Genomic DNA, 22,478 nt, shown 5'->3' with positions numbered 1-22,478 from the left:
ATCACTTATTTTTGTTACACCCTGTATACCACGTTCTCACAGAAAACCGGCGTGAAACAGCGCTTGCGCTGTGTTTCGCCGAGTGAGTGAGTTTACCGGAGGCCCAATCCCCTGACCCCTACCCTATTCCCTTCCCTACCCTCAACTATTCCCTTCCCTTCCCTACCCTCCCCTATTACCCTATTCCCTCTTAAAAGGCCGGCAACGCACTTGCAGCTCTTCTAATGCTGCGAGTGTCCATGGGCGACGGAAGTTGCTTTCCATCAGGTGACCCGTTTGCTCGTTTGCCCCCTTATTTCATAAAAAAGAAAATGCTCCTCTAAGTCAGCCTTTCCCAAAGTGGGCGATAACGTCCCCTTGTGGGCGCTGAAGGTCTACGGGGGGAAGGTCTACTACCCAGAAAAAAATGAGGGCGTTGTGTAGAGGCTTGGAGGGTAATTTATTTCATCTGGATGCATTTGAAAGTGAAACAAGGGGGGCGCTAAAACAATATTTTCTCAAAGTGGGCAGTAGACAAAATTGGGAACCCCTTTAAGTGTTTGACTGTGATCACTGTCCACTGATCAGACATTATTTCAATGAGGCTTAATTTTTTTTTCGTTTTTAAAGATACGTTGCTAAAAATACTATTTTTATGACGTACCTAACTAAATATCTTATCCACAATCACTACAATAGTTTTGATAAACCTAGTCACTGTTATATTGTTTATTAACTAAGAGATAAAATTCAAAATGAATCAGATTAGTACTGGATTAGTATCGAATATTGTTTAGCATAATATTATATCCATATTATATGTCATAATAATCGATATAAAAGTGTAAAGGGTTAAGGCGACGCCTTGACAATTTGGCTGTAGCGATATCGATTTTTCTCAGCAATGACTAAAGCTAAGAAATTAAAGTTCATTGTCAGTATTCACCATGTCTTTGTTTTTGAATTACCTATGGGTATAACAGTATAACACGATTGGTCAACTTTTATAACACAGAATAATCAATCAAAAAGACCTCTGTAAAAAAAGCGATTCCTATTTTGCCATAACATTGATTTAAGCTTTCTTTGTACATAAATTGGTTCAAGCATACACTTTAATTTGCCCATAGCTTATATGAAATGTATTTATGGTTTTTAAATTACGCTACAAAAACCATTTTGTCGCTTACGCCCTTTCCATTTTTTGCTGTTCCATTGCTTGTTTTCTATGAGAGGCCGGCCCGGCGGCGGCAACAATTTGTACAAAACTCTTTTACGTAAGAACCGCTAGCAGCTACCAAATCTGCAATATATAACTCATCTATATGTACATAATATTATAAATAAATTTGTAGTGTCTGTTTGTAATGTTGAAAGAACCGTTTTTTACTACATGCATATTATGAATGTACTCGTACATACGGTACATATACCAAAATAGCATTTTTACAATATTTGTCTGTCTGTATATTTGCACCGAAGTATACCGTGGTTCCGATGATCATCATCATCATTTTAATTATTATGCTATGCATCATCACTTTATGTTGACCCTATTATTGGTATTTCTCATAATCCTCATAACCTTTGATTATTATAATTTATAACTATTCCACCGTTTTTTGACTGATTTTATTAATTATTTTGTTGTTGTATAGGGTATAACCCGAATTTAGTACCATGCTTACGTTAATCGAGGGAACTCCTTGGATTTTTGGGACGCACATAGTGATTATGAGTAATTATGGCATTTATTGGTACACACATACAACGACGATGCGGTGATTTAAAGTTATTTTCTAAGAAGTAGAGTAAAAAGTTATTATATTTTACTTAAATTCACACCAAAAACAAAACTAATTACATTCCAAAACCTCCCGAAAGAATTATTCTATCGATTGGTGAAAACTGCATGAAAATCCGTGCAGTGAATTTTGAGTTTACCGCGAACAGACAGATAGGCAGAAAAAGACAGAGTGGCTGGGGACTTTGTTTCATATAATATACGTAGTGGACACTGGACTGTGCAAGTGAGTATAAATACATTTGAGTATTGTAATTTCAACTACGAGTATCTAGCTAGCGCGTTTCTTGAGATGTAACAGCCTGCTGACAAATTATTATATTGCCGCGGACGAAGTCGCGAGCAACAGCTCATATTAGATATAAAAATTAAAGAAAAAGACCATTTGATTGTCTACTCTACATATACCTAATTTATGAAAAGTAAAAAAATATTAATTAGGCATCAAAAAAATGTATTTACAAGACATTTTAATATATCCTACCTTCAACAAAAGACCTTTAAAAAGTAATTAAATCCACAAACAATACCTTAAACGCAACATGAGTTACTAAAATAATAATTTAAAAAGGTCTACAAAAATAACTGAAAGGCCCTAAAATTTAACTTCACAAATATATTATTAAACAAGAAAAAATTAAAATTAAGATTGAACTTGAACGAGTGCGTAGGCTTTTCCTTGATCGAAATAAAATCGATAAACGTTTGGTAATTAAAAATCGATATTTTTTTATCAGCGAAAATACCAAGCAGCCAGGCAGTATAGAATACGTATTATACATTTACTCACGATCATAGAAATTCGACATTTATCATAATTGGATGTGTCCAAACTATAAACGTTATCGGCCGTCAGAAAATGCTGAACTGTCGTTGGCTTTTTTTCCTGTTGTGCGGTAGTGTTGTTTGTGACGACTGTGTTATTTTTGACTTTGAGAATGATTTTGACAGTGCTTTTGCGAACGAGCAAGGCATTTGTTCGTCCGGGGCCATGCCGTCTTGGATTTGGGGGAGCTACGAGTCGATTAGCTTGGACAGTCCCCACAATGGCAGCTCCTTGTTCATCTCTCCGACTTCGACGCTAAGCTGTACTTCATCTTTCGCGTTCCCTATGTCCTCGACTGGTGTGGTCGAAATAAATATGTACATGGAACCTGCGCCGACGACCAGCCAGATTACTATCATCGTCAGTCAGGTGAATCCCAATGGAAACGATGGGACGGTCGCCGAAAGGCTGATTATAACTTCGGCGGCGGATTTCGTCGGAGGATGGATGAATGAGAGGCTGAATTTAGGAGGATCCGGATCTTACGATGGATATGTAAGTTGAATTTTGTATCATATCTTTTTAAGTATTACTTTTTTTTAACTATGCTTAATTCCTTAATGGCAAAGACACGAAGTTCTCTTGCGCTCTCTTTGATAAGTTCTTTATAAGAATTCGTGTCTATAGTTTATAAAATAAAACTAAATTAAGGTCATCCCCCGAGCAAATGACCTTGACCATACATTTGATGCGTTGCCGAGATCGCACAAAAATCCTATTTTTTTTTACTTATCTTAATCTAAAAAAATTAAAACGGGGAATATGTAGTTAATGTAATTGTCTATCTAATGTCGTGTGTTTCAAATAAATGTAATTTGTAAATACTAGGGAGATGCTGAAAGTGCGCTTCAATTTTAATAAATTGGTATTACTTTGGAAGCTGATATAATGAGCTAATGCTATAAACCAAAATAGAAATTTTAAAACGGAGAAAGGAATGTTGATATACTGAAGATTATTGCTGTATTTTGATTATGACTTTGTAGCTTTCAAATTATGAGTTTAGAAGGCTCTAAATACGGTAAATTACGGTATCTCCGTAGGGGAAGGGCCTTAAGTGAGTTAAGTTTTAAAATTCAAAATCTAATAGTTATATTATTTCACGTTGTTTATCTTGGAATTAATGTGATAATAATTTAGTAAACAATTAACTCTCGACAACAACTGTCATTGATATAGTAAGGGAACAAAATATATAATGACCACCATAAAATGCTCTGATACCCTAAGCTTGTTCACCAAAAATAATTACTTAACACCAACAAAATAAAGTCTAAAATTGAACTACTAGCTATTCTAGTTTTTACGCCGTTTCATTTCTCATAATACTACTAGCTATTCTAGTTACTTTAGTCTAAGGGTGGGTTGCACCAGAGGCGTGGTTAAAGTTAAAGTTAAGGTCAAGGTTATGGTCAAAGTTATGGTTATGGTTAAGGCTAATTTAACTTTAACCTTAACTTTGACCGCAGAATTTGACATAAGACGTTGCTGGTCCGACAAGGCTTTAAATGAACGTGGGCGAACAGCGGGGCCGCTGCTGGTAAAGGAGAACTGACAAAAATGGCGTTTTTGTATGATGACAGCGTTAGTTCCTTTTTTCACCACGTGCATTTAAAGCCTTGTCGAGCTCTAAGGTTATGGTTAAGTAAATATGGAGTCCATTTTTGACTTTAACCAAAGATTTGACATTTTGCATTGTAGTTAAAGTTAACGTTCTTAGGACTTTCAAAAATTGTATTTAAATAATTCATGATAAATACCCATTTTGCATAAAAATATGTTATTTTAGTCGCGGCTACACTTCAAATTGTAATCAAACGCCAAATATAGTAGTTGGGGAGGGGAAGAGGGGATTTCGGGATTAGCTGGCGTGTCAGATTAAGCTTGTATAATAGGCTTCCGACATGTGTCTAGTTGTCATGGTACAGAAATCAGATTTCTCACGTGGTAGCACTGACGATTCAAAGGTCACATAAGCCTGTAGGGACATTTTAAAATATAAAAAAATAAAGCTTCATATTTTCCGAGCTAAGCTTCGCAGATATTTTATTTTGCACTAAACTAAACTAAATGATTTAATCCTTCTTGTCTTAAATATATTTATAATTTACCTAAATAAGCAATTTTGTGAATATATTTTCTTTTTCAAAACTTTAAAATGGCTGCAGTTTCTGAACCCACCGCTTAAATAAAAAACGCTCTTATTATTTTTATATCAATTTTAACTAAGTAATGTAAAAAATCTACTAGGTCTCCATGACGCTCGAGTGACTACAAAAATAGCACCTTCCCCTCCCCTACTATAGCAAATGATCACCAAATCCTAGCAAGCAAGTCAATGCGTTAAGCGATATTTCTGTCCAAATAAATCACTACGATTGACCAAAAATGTAAGCATAACAAAAAAAAGTATTATAAATCCATATTACGTTATATTGTCTTCGGCTTGCAGTCCCCTCCCACCGCACTGCTAGCGCTGTCCATGCTCGGACACGCCGCACGCGGCACGTCCCACGTGTAAAATCTGTTCAGCAGTTTGGACGTGAAGAGGTAACAGACAGACACTTACCCTTTCTAATTTAAAATATTAGTGTGGCTGATGAGAGTTATTTACTATATAATAATTAATCAAAATATAACGAGATGTAATTCTTTTGTTTCTCATTTTAAACCAAAATGTAGTTCAGGTTTTTATTTATTACTAGAGGACGCCCGCAACTCCGCCTTGCGCCGAAAACGGGGTTGCGGGTTTGTATTTTAGTGATAGTGATAATAAGGGAGGGTAGGGAAGGGAATAGGGGAGGGTACGGAAGGAAATAGGGGAGGGTAGGGAAAGGAAAAGGGTAGGGGATTAGGCCTCCGGTAAACTCACTTACTCGGCGAAACACAGCGGAAGCGCTGTTTCATGCCGGTTTTCTGTGATGACGTGGTATCTCTCCGGTCGAGCCGGCCCATCCGTGCCGAAGCATAGCTCTCCCACGTCAAAAATATAGTTAATTATAAGCTATAAAGTAATAAATTCTGTAATCAATTTAATAGCTTGAACGATTAATAATCGGCCAAGTGCGTTCCGTACCATTATAGAGCCAAAGTAGGCCAAAAATTGTTTTTTATATGCCCCCTTTAATTTTTTTATTATTATTAAATATTAAAGTACACATAATATAACTAAAGAGTATGAGAAAAATGCAAGTACCTACCTGTTGCCATTATTGATATAGATTATAGAGCAAAAAAATCACGTTTGTTGTATGAGACACCGTTAAATAATAATTTTATTTCGTTTTTAGTATTTGTTGTTATAGCGGCAATAGAAATAGACAATCAGTGGAAATTTCAGAAGTCTAGCTATAGCAGTTCTTGAGTTACAGCCTGCAGACAGACGGACAGAAATCGAAGTCTCAGTAATAGGGTCCTGTTTTTACGCTTTGGGTAAAAACAGGACCCTAAAAAGGAGCATGAAGAATTGTGATTGAGCATAAAAATCACTCAGATGAAAAACACTGACAAACACTAAAAAACACTGTCGTAAAATAAAAATGAAGCTAATTTAAGATTCAACAGATAATTTTTGAACTAGGTCACGATATATTTTTTATCTTTACATATTTAAAATATTTAACAAAACAGTAGCCTAATCCTACCCCTAGATTACTGATTAACTGAAGATTAAATTGATAACAAATAGAATATCAATGATATAGTGTTGAGTAGGAAATAGTTTAAATCCTAGAATAGTTATGCTACATACCTATTGGATTATAAGATAAGCTGAAAACAGTATGTATTATAGGACATAATAAAAGCTAAAGCCTTCTCCAAGAACGTAAATGAGAATATGAAATAGTCTTGAAGTAAATAATGCGTATGAATTTACAATTGTACCATCAAGGAAACTGATTCCTAGGCAGACCAACGTAATTTGGTCGGATTATGCCAATCCAATGTTAATTATGATCTGTCGGCTGGGTTTGACGTAACGCGTCTAAACTACGTAGATCCCCCATCTGCCTAGTAAGGTATCAATTTCTCTGATAGTATTATGTAAATGTCATTACGAAGAAAGATGAAGTAGTCAAATAATTATATTATTGCTGATAGAATAAATATGAATTAATTATGTTCCAAACAATATGGTATTTTTACCTAATCCCTAAATTCAGGGTTAATTTTATAATAATTTTAGATAAAGCGACGCCTTAACTAAACCATTGATGTTTATACTCAAGTCTCAAGCTTAACTATTTTTTAATCATAGGCACAATTTTCTGTTATAAACGTGCTCCATGATTATGAAATTATTATGAAACAATCTAATTCTTTAAAATAGTATCCGAATATATTTTGCTGCAACGAAAAGACAAGTAATATTGTTCTTATTAGCAATACGAACAAAAAAAAAACAACGTACCTGTTAATTATTTTTTCAATTCTCTACGCAAATCAATAACAATATTCATATTCAAAATCTACTCATCATCATTCAAATTAAACAATAATTATATTATACAAGTTATTAGTCTCAAAGTATGTCCAAAGTATTATAATAGTAATATTTTCTGGGCAATTTTTCCAAGTTTCTTAGCGTACAAGCATTCCCTACTCTCAGATGATAAATCTAAAGTAGGACATTAAAATTGGAGCAATTTTTAATGTTTTACAAATAGTACGTTATTTCAATCAAACATTTCAATCATTGTCAACGCAAATATCTTATCCTCCTTATCATTTCAGGTAACATTATTGGGTCAGGCAGCCGCTAACACCGTCGTCCTGATTGACTCAATTAGGTACATACCACCTTCTATACCTGAAAGTGAATGTACTATTTACCAAGATACAACAACAACCATCACTAGTGAAGTAACAACAGAAATTACAACTCCAACTACGACGGAAGAAACTTCAGAGCCAACAACAACAGAACCTACGACCATTGAGTCAACTCCTGACACAACGACAAAAACTACTTCAGAGCCTACAAACACAGAGTCAACTCCTGACATAACGACAGAAACTACTTCAGAGCCTACAACCACAGAGTCAACTACTGACATAACGACAGAAACTACTTTAGAGCCTACAACCACAGAGTCAACTACTGATACAACAACAGAAAATACGTCAGAGCCCACAACAACGGAATCCATTCCTGACACAACAACAGAAACTACTTCAGAGCCTACAGCCACAGAGTCAACTCCTGACATAATGACAGAAACTACTTCGGAGCCTATAACCACAGAGTCAACTCCTGACATAACGACAGAAACTACTTCAGAGCCTACAACCACAGAGTCAACTCCTGGCATAACGACAGAAACTACTTCAGAGCCTACAACTACAGGCACAACCGCTTATACAACAACAGAAACTACTTCAGAGCCTACAACCACAGAGTTAACTCCTGACATAACAACAGAAACTACGTCAGAGCTTACAACCACGGAGTCAACTCCTGACACAACGACAGAAACTACTTCAGAGCCTACAAACACAGAGTCTACTCCTGACACAACAACAGAAACTACGTCAGAGCCTACAACCACAGAGTCTACTACTTACACGACAACAGAAAATACGTCAGAGCCTACAACAACGGAATCTACTCCTGACACAACAACAGAAACTACGTCAGAGCCTACAAGTACAGAAACAACCGCTGGCACAACAACAGAAACTACGTCAGAGCCTACAACAACAGAGTCAACTCCTGCTATAACAACGGAAACTACTTCAGAGCCTACAACAACAGAGTCTACTCCTGACATAACGACAGAAACTACTTCAGAGCCTACAACCACAGAGTCAACTCCTGACATAACGACAGAAACTACTTCAGAGCCTACAACCACAGAGTCAACTACTGACATTACTACAGAAACTACGTCAAACCTTACAACCACGGAGTCAACTCCTGATACAACGACAGAAACTACGTCAGAGCTTACAACTAAAGAAACAACCGCTGACATAACTACAGAAACTACGTCAGAGCTTACAACCACGGAGTCAACTCCTGATACAACGACGGTAACTACTTTAGAGCCTACAACCACAGAGTCAACTCCTGACACAACAACAGAAACTACTTCAGAGCCTACACCCACAGAGTCAACTTCTGACATAACGACAGAAACTACTTCGGAGCCTACAACCACAGAGTCACCTATTGACATTACGACAGAAACTACTTCAGAGTCTACAACCACAGAGTCAACTCCTAACATAACTACAGAAACTACGTCAGAGCTTACAACCACGGAGTCAACTCCTGATACAACGACAGAAACTACTTCAGAGCCTACAAACACAGAATCTACTCCTGACACAACAACAGAAACTACGTCAGAGCCTACAACCACAGAGTCAACTACTTACACGACAACAGAAAATACGTCAGAGCCTACAACAACGGAATCTACTCCTGACACAACAACAGAAACTACGTCAGAGCCTACAACTACAGAAACAACCGCTGGCACAACTACAGAAACAACATCAGAGCCTACAACAACGGAGTCTACTCCCAACACAACGACAGAAACTACGTCAGAGCCTACAGCTACAGAGACAACCGCTGGCACAACTACAGAAACAACATCAGAGCCTATAGCAACGGAGTCTACTTCCAACACAACGAAAGAAACTACGTCAGAGCCTACAACTACAGAAACAACCGCTGACATTACTACAGAAACTACGTCAAACCTTACAACCACGGAGTCAACTCCTGATACAACGACAGAAACTACGTCAGAGCTTACAACTAAAGAAACAACCGCTGACATAACTACAGAAACTACGTCAGAGCTTACAACCACGGAGTCAACTCCTGATACAACGACGGAAACTACTTTAGAGCCTACAACCACAGATTCAACTCCTGACACAACAACAGAAACTACTTCAGAGCCTACAACAACAGAGTCTACTCCTGACATAACGACAGAAACTACTTCAGAGCCTACTACCACAGAGTCAACTCCTGACATAACGACAGAAACTACTTCAGAGCCTACAACCACAGAGTCAACTACTGACATTACTACAGAAACTACGTCAAACCTTACAACCACGGAGTCAACTCTTGATACAACGACAGAAACTACGTCAGAGCTTACAACTAAAGAAACAACCGCTGACATAACTACAGAAACTACGTCAGAGCTTACAACCACGGAGTCAACTCCTGATACAACGACGGAAACTACTATAGAGCCTACAACCACAGATTCAACTCCTGACACAACAACAGAAACTACGTCAGAGCCTACAACCACAGAGTCAACTACTTACACGACAACAGAAAATACGTCAGAGCCTACAACAACGGAATTTACTCCTGACACAACAACAGAAACTACGTCAGAGCCTACAACAACAGAGTCAACTCCTGCTATAACAACGGAAACTACTTCAGAGCCTACAACAACAGAGTCTACTCCTGACATAACGACAGAAACTACTTCAGAGCCTACAACCACAGAGTCAACTCCTGACATAACGACAGAAACTACTTCAGAGCCTACAACCACAGAGTCAACTACTGACATTACTACAGAAACTACGTCAAACCTTACAACCACGGAGTCAACTCCTGATACAACGACAGAAACTACGTCAGAGCTTACAACTAAAGAAACAACCGCTGACATAACTACAGAAACTACGTCAGAGCTTACAACCACGGAGTCAACTCCTGATACAACGACGGAAACTACTTTAGAGCCTACAACCACAGATTCAACTCCTGACACAACAACAGAAACTACTTCAGAGCCTACAACAACAGAGTCTACTCCTGACATAACGACAGAAACTACTTCAGAGCCTACTACCACAGAGTCAACTCCTGACATAACGACAGAAACTACGTCAGAGCCTACAACTACAGAAACAACCGCTGACACAACTACAGAAACAGCGTCAGAGCCTACAACAACAGAGTCAACTCCTGACACAACAACAGAGACTACTTCAGAGGCTACAACTACAGAATCTACTTCTGACATAACAACAGAAACAACATCAGAGCCTACAACAACGGAGTCTACTCCTGACACAACAACAGAGACTACTTCAGACCCTACGACTACGGAGCCTACAACAACAGAGTCTTCTTCTGACACAACAACAGAGACTACTTCAGACCCTACGACTACGGAGCCTACAACAATGGAGTCTACTCTTGACACAACAACAGAAACTACGTTAGAGCCTACAACAACAGAGTCTACTCTTGAAGCGACAACTACAACTTCGATGCTCACCGATATACCTACAGACACTTCGACATCACAAAATGATAATACTGAGACAGATAATACTGCTTCAGTTGCAACTGTAGATCCAGACACAAGTACCCAAGCCCCTAGCACTTCAGAAACATCTAAATATCAAACTGATCAAACTTCACCGCCGAACCATGACACTACAACTGATTATACAGATTTCGACATTACTACAAGTGCGTCCACTACAGATGACCTTAATACAAGTCCGATTCAAGCCGGGTTTTGGAACGCGCTTACTATATCTATGCTTATTTTACTAATTTTGTTATTATTTATTATATCAGCCTGCACTTGCTTCTTCATTGGCAGAAGTAGACGAAGGAATTCGACAATAGTTGATGTAGACATAGAAAGTCTACCTAGACCATTAACTTTACCTAGGGTGTATGGTTTAAGCAGTAATCTAGACACGCGGTAGCGTGTCAAGCCAAGTTCCAGCATATCAGAACTGGCGAGCAGCACCGTGTGTAATTCTTTTATTAGAAGGCCAATTTAAATTAAGCACCTAAAATGACGTATTATTGAGGTTATTAATTAGGTACTATAATTTACAACAAAACAACGTCAGCCTGGCCACAGTCATCACGATTATTATCATTGGCCATTTTTATACAGATTTCATCATCATAATTCTTGTCAACAACTTTACTTTCTATCAAAAAAGTTTATTTCAACCACGTCACTCTTGTATTGTAATAGAACATAATATTAATATTATTTGTAACCTGTACGTGGAAAAACCAAAGATTTTTCTAAATTATGAATGAGTAGCTTTATTTTTTGTTATTTTCATTTATGTGAATTGTATTTATATTTTAGTAAAATAGGCCTAACTTAGATTAATTTAGTTTAAAGAAATTAAAAATTGTCTTTATTAAAAGTAAAACCTGTGTCTAAAAATTGTTATAAGGTTTTATAATATGTAAGTAATAATTAGTTCATAGATTAATTTCCTATAGAATACTCATATTTATAAGTTATAGTAATTTATTATCATATTGTTTTAATAACACCTAAATAAATACAAATTTTATACTTTATAGTTTTGCTCGTTTTATCTTTATCATTCTATGTTTATATTATTTTGTGACCTAATAATACCTAGGTAACACTGAAAATGTTTAGAAAATGAAAAACGGCTTAATGTAGAAAGTTGCCAACACTTTTATTGTTTTTAGAAGTAATCTCCGTTCCTCTCTACACATCGTCACATTCGATGGAACCACCGAAAAAGCAGTGGGTCCAGTCTTCCTTAGGGGTCTCTTCTGTGGTATTTTCATACGCTTTCATCGCATCTTCATCTTCTTCGTAAAGCGAATATGTGTACATTAAATCCCGTCTTCTGAAGTCTATCCTCTATCTCCGTCACAAGTTCCTTTCCCCTGTCCTGTGGCCCCCATCCCCTGTACACGCCAAGCGGTCTTCGAAGAAAGGATTTTTCAAAACGATAAGTATCTGAGGTTCAAGTTTCCTGGGTCTTTGATGTAAATTAAAAATTTCGAGTGTAATATAGATCCAAATAAAATAGTCGTAGATGGGTATTCAATTTTCTAAATCTCGATTTTAATAACATACATTCACGCGGACGAAGTTGCGGGCAACAGCTAGTGACAAATAAATGTAATATACCAGATTATGTTACCAAAGAGTTCCAAAATTTTAATTTAAAAAAAGTTTTCATTAGTGATGTTTCTAACTAGCTAGTTCTAAACACTTTCATTGTGACCACGTATTATACTCAACGTAACGTTATGTATAAATTATAATGGACCACGTGAAAGGAGTATTTATAGCTATTTTATTCGAAAATGTACGGTTTCTGTGAAATTCCTAATTTACGCGGGCGAAGCCGCGCGGGACATCTAGTGGAGATATGTAATGATAAATTTCTTTTTGATCAACTTTCGTCTTTCACGTTATCATATTATTTTGAGCAAAATACCTATTTGAAGGTTGGTTGGTAATCTTCTTTATACAAAACTCAAAGGTGACTGACTGACATGATGATCTATCAACGCACAGCCCAAACCACTGGAACAATCGGGCTGAAATTTTGCATGCAGGTAGATGTTATGATGTAGGCATCCGCTAAGAAAGGATTTTGGTAAATTCCAACCCCAAGGGGTTAAAATAGGGGATGAAAGTTTGTATATAATAATACTTCTTAACGCGAGCGAAGCCGCGGGCAAAAGCTCGTAAATTATAAAAGTAACATACTTGTGTATGTTTCAATTTGCTATGCTCATTAAAGTATTCAACTTACGAATTATTCTGACATAAACATCGACTGATATTACAAACCAAAAATAATAATATGCATAAATTGTTTTTCGAACTATGATGGATTATTACAATGTTATCAACATTTAGATTATTTGGATTAAAGAATTAATGAGGCCTTTCCAGAACTTTTGTCTTTTTAAAATTTTGCTAGAGACGATCACAATTATATTTTATTTCTTACATAATCTTCATGCTGACAACATAGAAATCGCTCAGTTTGTTTTGTCCACATGTTTGTTACCTATTTAAGTTATGAATACTGTTAACAATGCAATCTTGTTTGAATCCCAAAAATATGTATTAGAATCGTAATGATGACAATGCAATGAACGATGCATTCGGTCACGATTTTCCAACAAGAAGCCCAAAACCTTTCCTGCCAATTCAATCTCTGTCAAGTGAACCTCTATTAGTATTATTTTTCTGTTACAACTTACATAGTACGCTACTGCATAATATAACATTAAAATTTGTTTTTGTAAACATTGTGCATCCATACTTCCATATTATAAATGCGAAAGTGTGTATGTCTGTCTGTTACCTCTTCACGCCCCGACCACTGAACCGATTTTGCCGAAATTTGGTATGAAGATACTTTGTGTTCCGGGAAAGGTCATAGGGTACTTTTTATCCCGGAAAAATGTACGGTTCCATTTTTGCGCAACGGAGTTGCGGGCATCATCTAGTAAAGAATAAAAAATATCTATGGACGCTTCACACCATGTCAGTCTGGCCCCGTGGTAAGTACCTGAAGAACTTCTGTTACGAGTACCAGACAACGGAAATATATTTGATATTTTTTATACTATACAAATATTTAAGATTTTTTATTATATAATACACATATTAATGGTCGCTGTTAAGCATTCGTGTACTAACCCACACAAAAATTACGTATTGAGTTATGAATGCAGTTATCTTCTTTTGATGACTTAGAACAAGACTGCATTCAAAATTTAACGACAAAAAAAATTGTGGGTTAGGACACTAATGCTTAACAGCGACCATTTAATACACATCCATGACCCAGGAACATTGAAAACTTTTTTGTTCCGTCGGCGGGATTCGAACCCGCGACCCCCTGGCTTGAGCGCTGACAACACGCTCAACCACTGAGCCACACAGGGCGTCAAAAAATAAATAAATCACAACCTATTCGAGTAACTATCATATAGGCTCATATTTAAGAGCTCGCCTGACTCTAAAAATCAAACATCTTCCTTCTCTCTTCACACTCACGTCCGTCTTTCATATGCCAGATGAAAAAGGACGGCGCGGAATCATCGCCGAGTTAGTTTTACTTGAATAAAAGACGAACTATAATGATTATGAAAAAAGTGTTTTGAGTAAATTAAGGTTTTATCAATACCTTTTTAGATATTAAAAAATATTAAAGAAAAGACAGCAAACTTCGAAGATCCAAGCAAAAATGTGTCTAAAACAAGGTTTTTTGTATATAAACTATCGAGCATTTTTTGAGTAATCGTGTTTTCGTCTTGAGCATTTAATCTTTATGAACTGAAGTTACTTGTGTCAAAAAATCAGTTTTCTAGACCTTACAGATTTTGAGATCTAGGTTAAAGTATGTAGTCAAGTTAGGGTCATATGGGCTCTTAACAATAGGCTATAATATAATCAAATTCAAAGATTAACGAATAACGAGTATATTATTATTGACGTCACGGTAAACATAACGGTAATAATTGTATTATTTAGACATTCTTTTGTTTTGCCAATCAAACGTTGGATGAGAAAAGCAATTATCATTAATATGCCGATAACATTATCAAGTTTAATGAATCAATTTTGATAATGCGTAACACAGAAGCAGTTAGATGACTCAGCATGCGGATAATAAATATTAGTTTTGGCTCCGTTTCAGGACTCTTAAATTTTGCACGTACTACTCGTTAAATTGTTATGCCTACTTAAATAATAATATCTTAAATACTCACTGTAAGGGTCCCCGCAGATATACAATATCAAGATGGCCGACTATCGTACAAACCACAGAAATAGATCAAGATAGAAGCGCCATGTCGCTACAATTTGTATGAACACGAGCGACATGGCGCTTCTATCTTGATCTATCTCTGTGGTTTGTACGACAGTCGGCCAACTTAAAATTGTAAGTCTGCGGGGACCCTAAAGGCGCTCTGAGCAGCCGTCGAAGTCTTCCTCGTCCTCTTCACATTTATCCTCCGCAGTCTCCTGGTCCGACAGCGTGGTAGCGAATATATAAGCGCCTAAAATGTTAATATACAATGGTTAAGAATGTTTTTCCAAAAATGTTATAAAATTTTATACGTGGGAGAGCCATGCTTCGGCACGAATGGGCTGGCACGACCGGAGAAATACCACGTTCACATAGAAAACCGGCGTGAAACAGCGTGTTTCGCCGAGTGAGTGAGTTTACCGGAGGCCCAATCCCCTAAACTATTCCCTTCCCTACCCTCCCCTATTACCCTATCCCCTCTTAAAAGGCCGACAACGCACCTCCAGCTCTTCTGATGCTGCGAGTGTCCATGGGCGACGGAAGTTGCTTTCCATCAGGTGACCCGTTTGCTCGTTTGCCCCCTTATTTCATAAAAAAAAACCAAATCCTATATTCTCATGTAGTCCAGCTTGTGCCAGATTTAACAAGTAATTATTAAAGTAGAATATCTGAACGGTAGTATTTCAAGACTAAATCAGCCAAGTTCAGCCCGCGTTGTCGAGTTATATCGAGACTAAGGGCATGTTTCACCACTTCCTGATAAGTGACGAATAGGCTATCCACCAATTAACTTGACAGAGAATCTGTCAAAAAAGTTGTGAATAGCCTATTCGGCACTTTATCAGGAAGTGGTGAAACAGGCCCTAACTTTTTAAATTCATATTTATTTATATAACACAGTCAGAGTACGTAAAAAGACAAAGTTATAATAGATGAGACTTAAAACTAACCCACTGATGATGTTGGCAGCAGTTGATGGTTTCATGAAAGGACTAACAAGAGACAGAATAATATTAGCAATAGTAGTTAGAATATAAGGTGTCAGAAAAGAGTACTCAGAAGTTGGCTCAGGAATCACGGATTAAAAATATGTCGGAGCCAAATACGTTGAAACTCATACGTGTTTATTATTATTGTCTAATCCTTTTTATAAAATGTATTATTTATTACAGCAATAAAAGTTACAGAAAGGTCTCCGCTAGTCAGCAGATGTGAAAGGGTAAGATGTGAAAACAAGGAGCAAGACAAATAAGTAGGTATTATCAAAATCGTCTTATCCACTTAAAGTATGTACTATCAGAGAAGATGATTCCTATGCAAATCGGGGACCTAAGTAGTTTGGTCGCGTTACGTCAAACCCAGCTGACAGATCACAATTAACATTGAATTAACATATTCGACCAAATAACGTTGGTCTGTCAATTGCATAGGAATCAACTTCCTCGATGGTACAATTGAACACTAATTATAATATTGTGATCATACAAAGGGTCTTAATAATAGGGATGATGACAAGGTCAAAGATTAGCGAATTTTGTTAATAAAATAAAGAAATCACGGTAAAAAATAAGTGTTCCCAAAATTTCAGCTTGATAGCATTTGTATTTTTTTTTGTTATGCGCCTTCAAAGTTGGATATTAAAGTCATTTTTTTTTCAATTAAATTTCTTAATATTTGTATACAATTCGATAACTTATCCAATTAAAAGCAACTTTTGTTATGAAACCACTTTCATAAACGGAATATTTAATATACCTGTCGAACACAGTTGTCTCCCGATGCGTACAAACTACGCAAGACTGACGTCATACTTTCGTAGTACTTTGTATGGAGCGTTTCGGGCAGGTCATTTTATTGAGATATTTGAATTGTCATACCTTGGTGAATTTTTAAGCTATCAGAGTCATTCTTTCAACGATGTTTCTATTTTTTAAGTGTCTTTCAATTACCGATAAGAAAAAAAAATAGTCATCATGCCTATTATTATGTAGACCAATTCATCCCAGTCGAATAACATCTTTATAGATCGTTTTTATCTTATCGAAGTGAGCATTCCGCATAGACATCACATGACAAAATAAAAATCATTAATAAAAAGCAATACGTAATATTTTATGATTTTTAAGGATATATCCTAAGTACCATTTTTTTCTGGTAAACTATATTATGAAACGCCATCTATACTTTATAGAGTGTTACAAAATAAACGCTATCAATATAATAAAACGTGTCAATATACAAAGATCGTTGTAGTGGTCGTTTTATCTTTGTTTACAAAAACGTTACTAGATGGCGCTAGGATATAGATCGTAACTTTGATCATTTACATAACTATTATATTTTATTATTTATCATAATTATTCAATATTAAAGTACATAAGATATTATTTTTATATATAATTTCAAAGTTATTAAAATCAATCAAACACATAAAACGAAATTCCTTCGATGCTATGTTGACACCTATTCATAATATAACATTATTTGAGCTTACAACATTTAATGCAATGCCGGTAACTCCCCAACCAGATAAAAAGTGCCAGACCGTTCAGAATCATTTTGACGCTAAGAGGACCTTTACTAACAACATAAGCGTCACATTACTTAGGTTGGGTTGCACCAACTAACTATAACTGTAACTTTAACTATAACTACAGTGCAAAATGTCAAATCTTTGGTTAAATTTAAATATGGCGTCCAAGGACACCATATTTAACCTCCGCTCATACGTATATCTGAAAATTTACTATGTTTTACAGTGCTATATTTTTCCTGACTATTTTTTCGGATAATTAAATTTTTTATACCCTCAATCCCGTTACCTGTAGCTTAAATAAAAAATAAACGCAACAGACATCTGTGAATTTCTCCGGTTAAAGTTAAAGCTAAAGGACGCCATATTTAACTATAACCATAACTTTAACTTTAACCACGCCTCTGGTGCAACCCAACCTTAGAGATAAAACAACAATGTCTACATACATAATATTATAGATATATTAAATATAGCTTTGAATATGATAACATAATATAACTATACAGTTTTGAGTTACGGTACAGGCAGGACGTCAAAAGCATTTAATCGTTTAATACGGAGTCTCTTTTGTATTAAAATTCCAATAGCCATTAGCAATTAACTAGAGATTATTGATATCAAGACAATAAAATACATTACAAAGATACTATCAATTTAATGTTAACATGATAAAAATGGCAGTGTATATCTCGATTGAACGCGACAGTGACATGAAATGTTACGACTAATATTCACTTTGTTAGTGCTCCAGAAAGCTATATGTAATGACAACGTGGAAATAGTCTTCGGTGAAAGCTGCGGCAAAACAGAATGGATACAGAGGAATTATGAAGATTATGGTGAAGATTTGCAAGGAATAGAAGCGACAGAAGACAGCTGCATCGATTCTTATCCGCTTGACTTCGTGCCTGGAAAACTTGAAGCGAGTGTCTACTTCCAAATCTCATCTGAAGTTGGAAGTTTTAAAATTTCCATCATAGACGAGAATAATTCGCTAGTCTTTAGTAGCGAATACAAAAAGAACAAAGAACAGCAAGGCTGGAATTTCATATCAATACCTATTACGTTTTACTTCAAAGGACATGTAAGTTGGTTATGGTTTTTCAGTTTGTTATGCTTTTATATTTAGTTTAATATTTAAAAGTTAGAATCCATACTTCCATAATAATATTATTATTATAAATGCAAAATATGTCCGTCTGTCTGTTTATCCGTCTGTCTCTCTGTTCATGATCAAACCGTTGAACCGATTTTTCTGAAGCTTGGTAAGGACTAAGGACATACTTTTTATCCCGGGGAAGGACTTTTCGTGTCGGAAAAATGTACGGAGCTGCGGGCGTCATCTAGAAAAAAAAAATATAACCTATTATGACGCAACCGTGGCCAGCCAAGAAAGAGATGGGGCGATGAGCTGGAGATGGCATACCAGCTCGGCTGGCCAACGGTGGCGCAGGAGCGGGAAAAATGGAAGACCCTGGGGGAGGAGTTTGCCCAGCAGTGGGACACCATAGGCTAATTAAAAAAAAATATTATGATTATGAGATTTTGGATTTGGAAATTGGACATACTTTATATTTTCTACATGTCATATTGTTTTACCTGTAGATAAATATATGCATAATATATGCTTTGTTTACAAACTATAATATACGTAATGCTTATTTTTAGGTAAGACTGCAAGGAAACAGTTATTCTGATGACGTCATCATAGTGGAATATATACAATTCACTTGGGAAGACGAAAAAAATGAAACAGTAGGCCAGAAAACCCTTGATTCAGATGAAAACCCAAATTTTGAAGTCGTTGAGATAAATCCCGATTACGAAGATAATATTGAGTATTCAGAAGAACTCGGTCACGACATAGATGCTACACACGTGTCAACCCTTAAACAAAATACGGTAGATCGCATTCCAATTGAGGACAAAGATATTTGGCCACTGAACGAAATAAATCTTAGTGGAAGCCCTGAAGATTTAGATTATTTCGAAATCAAAGGACTCGACGATGAAGAAGAATCCGAATTCGTGTCAGAACCAGCGCCCGAACTGCAACCAGAGCCAGACACAGAACAAGAGACAAATCCCGAACCAGAGTCAAATCCTGAAACAGATCCTGAGTCTGAACCCGGCGTTGAACCTGAACCAGAACCAGAACCGGAATCAGAATCAGAATCAGAACTTGAACCTGAACCTGAATATCAACCTGAACCTGAACCAGAATCAGAACAGCAACCGGAACCTGAATCCGAGCCGGAGTCACAACCAGAACCTGAACCAGAACCGGAACCAGAACCAGAATCGGAACTTGAACCAGAATCTGAACTGCAACCAGAATCGGAACTTGAACCAGAACAAGAACCAGAGCCAGAACCTCAACCAGGTCCAGAACCAGAACCTCAACCAGAACCGGAGCCAGAAACTCAACCAGAACCAGAACCTGAACCAGAACCTCAACCTCAACCAGAACCGGAACCTGAACCAGAACCACAACCAGAACCGGAATCTGAACCAGAACCGGAACCTGAACCAGAACCACAACCAGAACCGGAACCAGAACCTGAACCAGAACCACAACCAGAACCGGAACCTGAACCAGAACCACAACCAGAACCGGAACCTGAACCAGAACCACAACCAGAACCGGAAATAGAACCAGAACTGGAACCAGAACCACAACCAGAACCGGAAATAGAACCAGAACCTGAACTTGAGCCTAAGCCAGAACCAGAACCTGAGCCAGAACCGGAACCAGAAGCCCAACCAGAACCGGAAAGAGAACCAGAACCTGAACTTGAGCCTGAGCCAGAACCAGAATCGGAACTAGAACCAGAATCTGAACTGCAACCAGAACCAGAATCGGAACTTGAACCAGAACAAGAACCAGAACCTGAACCAGGTCCTGAACCAGGTCCTGAACCGGAACCTGAACCAGAACCACGACCAGAACCGGAACCAGAACCACAACCAGAACCGGAAATAGAACCAGAACCTGAACTTGAGCCTGAGCCAGAACCAGAACCTGGGCCAGAACCGGAACCAGAGCTTGAACAGGAACCAGAGTCTGAACTGGAAACGGATTCAGAACCAGAACCTGGGGTAGAACCTGAACCAGGACCTGATTCAGAACCAGAGACCATACCAGAACCAGAACCATTGCCTGCGCCTGATTCTGAAGGTAGCCGAGGGTCTGAATTCTGGAATGCATTTACAATAACGATGGTGGTGGTGGGTTCAGTGGTGGTCCTCTCAGTGACCGCAGCATCAGCGTACCATTGTGGCAAGATCAAAAGACGAGACTCCAGCCTCATATTGATTGATGACGACGAAGAACCCTCGAACATAATACCAAGAGTCAAGACTACGTACCATAACCCCGCATATTATCCATAATATTAACAATACTATTTTAAATCCATTCCATTCATTAATGAATCAATAAATTACGTATTGTAGAGTTTAGATCTATATCTGAAAAAGTGACGAGACGATAATAACCATAGTAAAAGGAGGGGAAGTAAGTTATCTTCATACAAAGTCACCGCGCGCGGCTTGTATGTGTGCGCCATAGTATCAATGCGTCGCCACGTACGGCACACAACAAAATCTCGGCCAGTTTTACTAGGCTCGTAACGCCGAGATTTTGTTGTGTACCGTACGTGGTGACGCATTGATACTATGGCGCACACATACAAGCCGCGCGCGGTGCCTTTGTATGAAGATAACTTACTTCCCCTCTTTTTACTATGATAATATTAAAATTAATCGCATCGCATCGCCTTTTTCCAATTTCAACTAGGTATATCTAAAATATAATAAGTTAAAATCTTTGTTATACGTTTTTAACTATATTTATTTATTTATTTATTTTGGAAAACCAACAGCTTTAAATTACAATACAATAGAAACAACATTATAGAAAAAGAAAGCCAATGACAGGTTTTCACGATTAGAGAAATATGACATAGTTAGCAACCTCACAGTGTACACACAACATTAATCATACAACACTAAAATATACTTATTCTAATTTTTTTATTATTATTTATCCTTAACATACTAATTGTTTTTTTTTTTCTTATATGAAATAAGGGGGCAAACGAGAAAACCTTTTTTTTTTTGTTTTTTTAAACCTGATGGAAAGCAACTTCCGTTGCCCATGGACACTCGCAGCATCAGAAGAACTGCAAGTGCGTTGCCGGCCTTTTAAGAGGGAATAGGGTAATAGGGGAGGGTAGGGAAGGGAAGAGAAGGGAATAGTTGAGGGTAGGGAAGGGAATAGGGTAGGGGTTAGAGGATTGGGCCTCCGGTAAACTCACTCACTCGGCGAAACACAGCGCAAGCGCTGTTTCACGCTGTAATTACTCGAAATATTATCTATACATTAAACATGAAAATTAAATAAAAATTTTGTGATATAGAAATCCTATCAGTCACCCACTAAAAAACCTCTTATTGTAATCCGATCGAAATTTAGTACTTTTGGTAGTATAGGGATCTAAGTTAAGCTCTTTGCAAAGATAATTGAAATATCTACTTGCTCGCACCAGGAATGAGTTACCTCTATACTTAGTACTGTAGGTTTCACAAGTAAGTCGAGGATTGTATCTTCTTGATCTGGAAGGTACAGTAAAGTTTATTTTTGAAGAAGGTCTGGACAGTCAACCTCATTGTTAATAATTTTCAGAATAAAAGTGCAGTCCGAGATTTGTCTTCGTTTAAATAGTGGCAAAATATGAAATTGTCTGCAAAGGGCG

At 37.1% G+C, this 22,478-nt stretch overlaps 1 protein-coding gene across 1 annotated transcript; it reads left to right on the top strand.

Moving 5' to 3' along the window:
- The first annotated feature begins 2,774 nt into the window (after positions 1–2,774).
- On the top strand, positions 2,775–21,257 carry LOC121734442 (mucin-2-like). The gene is made up of 5 exons (XM_042125054.1): positions 2,775–3,104; positions 7,344–11,079; positions 18,228–18,269; positions 18,465–18,805; positions 19,390–21,257. Exons 1-5 carry the CDS (start codon positions 2,775–2,777, stop codon positions 21,112–21,114), a joined length of 6,174 nt encoding a protein of 2,057 aa, XP_041980988.1. The 3' UTR covers positions 21,115–21,257.
- The last annotated feature ends 1,221 nt before the right edge of the window (positions 21,258–22,478 follow it).

This window comes from Aricia agestis, chromosome 15 (assembly GCF_905147365.1).
Source record: "Aricia agestis chromosome 15, ilAriAges1.1, whole genome shotgun sequence".
In the NCBI taxonomy this organism is placed as follows: Eukaryota; Metazoa; Arthropoda; class Insecta; order Lepidoptera; family Lycaenidae; genus Aricia; species Aricia agestis.
The sequence above is the reverse complement of the archived record's forward strand: the minus strand, read 5'-3'. Positions and strand labels throughout refer to the sequence as shown.